Raw genomic sequence first — 6,241 nt, forward strand, 5'->3', positions numbered from 1 at the left:
CCTAATACTATTCGGCGTAATTATATTCTCACGAATATAGTTGAAGCAATTGAACTTGATGCAGAAGATCCTGAAATTAGCAATGAACTAAGTAACCTTGTCTTCGAGTTTTAAAACCCTAGGCCGAAAGTGTTCATTCCTCAACTGTAATCGATAAATAAAGAAGTCAGCGTGTAGCCCATTTGACAACACCACCACATCTACTTTACTCTCCCGACCAACCTCGGTCGTGAATTGTCACACCAACATTCACGAAGAATTGTCACACCAACATTCACGAAAAAGACATAGTTCAATAGTTGCTCAGCCTACGCGCCACGTAAGCTTTGTAATTTTTTGGGTCAACATTTTGGCACACTCAGTGTGACCACATTGCTAAAAATTGTGAAGTTCAAATAATGTTTCAATGTTCCAATTTGGCTCAATTCAGCCAACTGGACAAGATTAAAGTTCAACTAGAAAGGCACATGCAAAAGAGAGAAGATTTTTTATGGACATGAAGAGATGAGGAAATCCTTCTTTGAGATGTTAGAAACGAACACTCACATTACCTCATAAAACCAATGGATAAAAAAACATAGAACCCATTTTAATCATGGTTAGATGATGAGCACTTTCCTTTTGTTCTTGGGTATAAATCAATTCCGTTTGGAGTATAGTTAGATCAAAAGGATGGGGAACAATTTTTTGCTTTGCCCCAATCAAGCTTCGGCTCAAGAAGATTGTCAATTTGACCAAAGAAGAAGTTAGGCTGTCTATTCGCTCGGCTAAGGCGGAACAGTTGGCTAGCTTAGAAGAAAAAGATAGGTCTCATTTTCTTTTGTTCGAAACTAAAGACTTGGTTGGTTTAGAAGAAAAAGTTTCTGAAACGAATTTAGAATTTGGCTCAGAAGCTGATTTGTCAACCATGTCAATTGATATGGTTATTGGAGATAAAGCTAATATGGAGCGATCCTGTTCGGATGAGTTGTTCAAATTAAAAGCCTCAATTTGTCAAGTAATTATGCTCGGGGGAGGAGGCATACTAGTTCAACGCATTTGGCGGCGGAGAATCGAAAATATTTGGCCGAGTCAAGAATATTTGGAGATGATTCTTCACTTTGCCTATAGCAAAATAAAAAAAGTTGAAAACGTTGGTATCAAAAGATCTCAACTCGAAATCAAACGATCTTGACTCGACATCAAACGATCTTGGCTCAGAATAAAGCATCGTTGGCCTCCTCTTCATTATGGTTTGGCCATTTTTGTTTTCGTTTGCGAGGAAAATAATAACTTTTATTTTCTTAACAATTCGGCTGTTCATGCCGATGCATAAGAAAATCAAGGGGGGCACATAGCATGTTTTCTGGCAGAAAAAAAGTGTGCACTTTTAATGGTCACCCATTTTAGTTGGTAGGCCGTTATGTGGACTAGTTAGTTACTTCGGCTGAAAAAGTTCATATTATTGTCTCGTCTAGAATCAATAAATGTCATTTGGCTACACAAGCCGATACTCCAAGAAATATAGTTAAAGCTGCCAAACCTGGTGCACAAGATCCTGAACTTCCCAATGAATTAAGTAACCTTGTCTTCAAGTTCTAAAACCCTAGGGCAAAAGTGTTCCTTTCTCGGTCGTAGTCGATAAATTAAGAAGTTAGCAGTGGGTTTGACACCACCAACACATCTACTCTACTAACTGCACCAATCTCTATCATGAGTTGGCACGCCTGCATTCACAAGAAACATCTCAATAGTTACTCGGCATGCGCGTCACATAAGTTTTGTACATTTTAGGGACAACAGTTATATATCATCTTACTTTGAAGAGCTAATATCGCTTTTTTTTTTTTTTTTTTTTTTTTTTTTTTTGAGATAAATATATAAATAGCTAAAAAATTTCAAAGATATTTGAGGCTTGGCCCATTTGTTATCAGTAGCTGCATACGTAGTTGGTGAAGCCTATATGCATAGCATGCTCATATCAAGGGCAAGCTAATTTACTAATCGCCATGAGTTTAGGTACCCAATATCTGTGTCCAGCTGCCCTGTGCCCTTGGGATGGAAAAGCAATATACTATGGGTAGTGAAATTCACACACACATTTTTACTTCTCACACATTCTTGTTAATTTTTGCTTATTAATCTTTTTCAATTCATTCAATCCAACGGCCGAAAATTGAAAGATGTGTGTGAGAGGTAAAGTTGGGTGTGTTGATAACACTCTATATATACCCTGTAAGATAATAAAGACACATTCATCTCATTATTTTTGAAGATTCTAAGCAGAGTAAGCCTATGGTAATTAGAAGGTACAACAATATGTATAGTGCCAAAGCCTCATAGCACCATCTTTCTTATTCATTTTTAATTTGAAGCCTCATCGCACTTAGGCTTCAAATGAAACAAAAGAGAGAACAACATTGGAAAAGAAATTCGGAAATACGGGGGTGTCCAACTTGATGAAGTGTATGTCTGTAATTGAAATCCAAATTTTGTCTGTTTTATAGTGGACTTGAAAATGCTTATAAACAGTAATTATAAAAATGGGTATAGATATATACTTTTTCTCTTGTTACAAGGAGGTCAGAAAAACTAAACATTTCATGTATACAACCAAAAGTGTCATTGGAGCAGGAGTTTGTAAAAGAACCTAGCTATTTCTATTGCCAATTGGTATAGGATGGATGTTCACATTCTTCATGTACTCAAAGCACGTAGTTATTTATGTGTAGAGCCTAAAAGATCACAGGGCTCTCATATCATCCAATATATGTCCACTTCTCAAGTGAGGAGACGTGTTGAAAGTATAAATTCCGCATTAAAAACTAAAGAACCTTGCAAGCACTTATAATGAACTGGATCAGTCCACCTATTTTCAGTTGGTTTTATAGTGTTCCTAAAGTTTTCGTCACTCATTAACATTTCAACATGGGTCTTTGAACAGAATTGATTCTTGAGATATATATCTTCATTAAAAACCGGTCCATTTTCAATTTTCTTATGGGGTTTTTACCATTAACATATAGATTTCAAATTCTTCAATCGATGACTAGCTAGTAATATAACCATGCACAACCCAAGTTTTTAGAAATTAATAATTAGAAAGCTCAGGATATGAATAAGATTCCCTAGTACTATATAAAGTTGAGCGGCACGAAATAAGATAAACCCTAATCCTTTTAGTAGGGGGAGACACCCACATTGGCAGGAGTACTGAAAAATCCATCTTTCATGAGGACGTCATCTCCTTCCTGCAAAAACTCATTATACAAATTCATAAATTTCCAATTGAAACACCCTTCGAAAATTGTTTTTTCATGTGCATTAATTTTCGTTGCAAGTGAATGAAAGAGGCGTAATAGCACTAGTTCAGTCACTAGGGTTTCCATGTAAGAAGCTCAGATCGATTAGGGTTGAGGTATACCTGCTGGCGGATGTTAGTTTTCTTCACGGGTTGATCAGGCAGAAGTCCGAAGTGGATGTGAGGGAAGTGGGCCCACTGAGAGAAAACAAAACAAATATAGCCACAAAATTAACAAGTAACAAAAACATTCAAAACCTCTAAAAGTCAAAAGAACAACACAACCACTCTCATTTGTTAAAAAGAACCCTAAATGACTTAGCTGGCTAGTTATCTGCATATATGGTAGCTATGAAAAGTGAAACCCTAGCTGGTTAAAGTTGAAACCGAAGCTTATTAAAAGCTTACATTCTTTGCAGCAGCACTGAAGGCCTCTCTGTGGCTTATATCAGGATTTCCAGCTTTAATACGTTGTATCTCCTCCCTGCAAATATAAACAATTTCATGGTTATGCTTCGAAAGAAAGTGTGTGTGTGTGTGTGTGTGTGTAGAGAGAGAGAGAGAGAGAGAGAGAGAGAGAGAGAGAGAGAGAGAGAGAGAGAGAGAGAGAGTTAAGTAATTACAGCATAGACATTTATATATATAGAAAGCAATTAAGTGTAACTGTGTATTAGTTTATGTATAATCACTCACTTGATAAAGCGGTTGTAGGCAGATGGCACTCTCTGTCTCTTCTCCGGAGCTGGACATCCAATGTAGACATTTCGCAGAGAGACAAAAGCAGACAGATGTACATTATAATCACTTCGCTGGCCTTTGTTTTTTCTTTGTGTTTTCCTTTAATAGACAAATATGTGATACTACGTTTTAAAATTTTGTTCCTCTCATATCACCACTTCCATTAATTCTGTACATTAGAATTAAGAACAAGATAAAAGCAAGATGATCGAAGAAATATATATTTCTATATATAGTGTTCATCTGAGGGTCTCTACATGGACCCTGATCAGATTTGAAATACTCAAAACTGTTTGAAGAATGCTAGAAAAGAAGAAATGTACGTATAGTTGTGGATCTGAAGTGAGTATTAGTAGCGGCCACTAGACTGAGAACTAAATCTGGAACAACATGAAAGGAGAAATGCACATGAAATAAATGTGTGCTAAAGATTCTTGCCTCTCTTTCGAACTCATACACACAAAACTAATTGCTAGAGACATTGGGAACTGTTAAAGAGTAAGCCCAAACATTCAAAAGTTAGCTTGGCTTTTCTTTTGGAACTTTTTTCTTGATTCGCAAAGAGTCTGCTGTTTACGAAAAAGACCTTAATCAAAGTGATAGGGATTCAGAAAGAAAGGAAAAAAAATGTTCTACTACGCTAAAAGAGACTTAAACTAAAACATGAAAAGGTAGCGGTGTGCTTATAGTACAAAAAGAAGAAAAATATCACTCACGTCTATTGACAACGGCAGGAGGCTTAGGTATCTCCTGATGATGATCAAAGCCTCCTCCTCGGATTGGCATGGCTGATTCATTTGTATAATTTGACTGGTGATTCGTGATTGTGTTTGATGGGGTGTTCCGGATCTCCTCCTGCTTTATATATATATACATGATCCCATTAGAACATCAATATTTATGTTACTTTTTCTGTGAGCAAAATGAAAATATTTGAGAATTTAATTGAATAGCAGCTGCCTAACAAATTCTTCCAAAATATGAGCATGAATTATACTAGTATGCAAATGTACAATTAGAACGAATCATATTTATATACATGTAATGAACCAGAAAAGAAAACCTACAAGGAGATTGTGAGGAGTGGAGAAGAAAGGATGTGGAAGGTGAAGTTGGTTATTATTATTAGGAGGCGGAAGAAGAAGGGCACGCATGTTGACGGAAAGAAGGTTGCTGCAGTGGCCACATCGAACAGTCACAGTCTTAAACAAACTGCTGCAAGGAACGCTCACCTACATACATAAACAAATATATACACTTTTTAATACAATTAAAACCCAGGAAATTGATTGTTAAAGTAAGGTAAGAGTAAGATGAGCACGTACAGCAAGGACGGTGTCACAGAAGTTGCAATGGACATAACAGAGCTGATCGGTGGGAGAGAGGAGATGTTGTTGGTCCGGTGAATTAAAGACAGTGGATGAGGTTGCAGCTGAAGACATTCTTTCTTTCTAATTTCTAATGATGATGATGATGATAATATTGATTTTGTGATTTGATTGATGGGATTTTGACTGATCGATCTATCAGTGGGATTTTGATGATGTGTTGTAGACAGATTTTGGATCTGATCTCAATGCTTGAGAATTGTTGATGACGAGTTACTATTAAGGAACGAGAAGAAAGAGAAAATAAAGAGAGAGAGATGGCACTAATTATATAGTTGGGTTGGGGCCCGGGTATATGGAACATCTACAGACTTAGAGAGTGTTGTTTTATTTAAGAAGTCATTCATCACTTTGTTTTTTTTTGCATGTAAGAAGTCTGTAGATCAATTCGATTATGACAAGTTTGTATAAACTTTGCATTTTGTAATTTGCATAAGATATTTTGATAGGGTTGGATTATTACTTAACTATTGATTAACGTGCTTATTTTCTATTGGTGACATATCACATGATTTATAAATGTAATCTAAAAGGATGATCTACTTAGCATTACTCATATATTGTTGTTAGATTTATTACTCATGTTATTATTTACTATGTGGATATATATATATATATATATATATATATATATATATATATATCAGCTATAGCTGATCATGTACATGTTTTTGGGTTCATACAAGTTGTTGATATAGCATAAGCAAGTAGGCCGCTGTACCAAGATGTTTTTCTTTTTCATGATCATATTTATAAAGATAAATAAATAAAAGATGAGAAAATTGTTTGGTTATCATTATATATATATATATATATCAGCTATAGCTGATCATGT

At 35.7% G+C, this 6,241-nt stretch overlaps 1 protein-coding gene across 2 annotated transcripts; it reads right to left on the reverse strand.

The window, feature by feature from the left end:
• Positions 1 to 3,041: 3,041 nt before the first annotated feature.
• On the reverse strand, positions 3,042 to 5,703 carry LOC137747357 (axial regulator YABBY 1). 2 transcript variants are annotated; one of them, XM_068487455.2, is made up of 7 exons: positions 5,344 to 5,703; positions 5,086 to 5,250; positions 4,735 to 4,873; positions 3,974 to 4,022; positions 3,689 to 3,764; positions 3,404 to 3,478; positions 3,042 to 3,230 (listed from the first exon to the last, which is right to left on the reverse strand). In XM_068487455.2, the coding sequence occupies exons 1-7, from the start codon at positions 5,458 to 5,460 to the stop codon at positions 3,159 to 3,161; spliced, it is 693 nt and encodes a 230-aa protein (XP_068343556.2). In that variant the 5' UTR covers positions 5,461 to 5,703; the 3' UTR covers positions 3,042 to 3,158. The 2 variants fall into 2 exon arrangements, with proteins under 2 accessions (XP_068343556.2, XP_068343554.2); XM_068487453.2 differs by having other exon boundaries at positions 4,735 to 4,876.
• Positions 5,704 to 6,241: the final 538 nt, after the last annotated feature.

Source organism: Pyrus communis, chromosome 2 (genome assembly GCF_041283825.1).
Source record: "Pyrus communis isolate YQ-2024b chromosome 2, ASM4128382v1, whole genome shotgun sequence".
In the NCBI taxonomy this organism is placed as follows: Eukaryota; Viridiplantae; Streptophyta; class Magnoliopsida; order Rosales; family Rosaceae; genus Pyrus; species Pyrus communis.

Coding starts and splice junctions, on each gene's coding strand:
- LOC137747357 (XM_068487453.2), bottom strand. CDS start 5,460: ATGTCTTCAGCTGCAACCTCATCCACTGTCTTTAATTCACCGGACCAA. Junction 4,877..5,085: donor CCACTCCTCACAATCTCCTT/GTAGGTTTTCTT, acceptor ATATATATAAAG/CAGGAGGAGATCCGGAACAC. Junction 4,023..4,734: donor TCCTGCCGTTGTCAATAGAC/GTGAGTGATATT, acceptor TTGGATGTCCAG/CTCCGGAGAAGAGACAGAGA.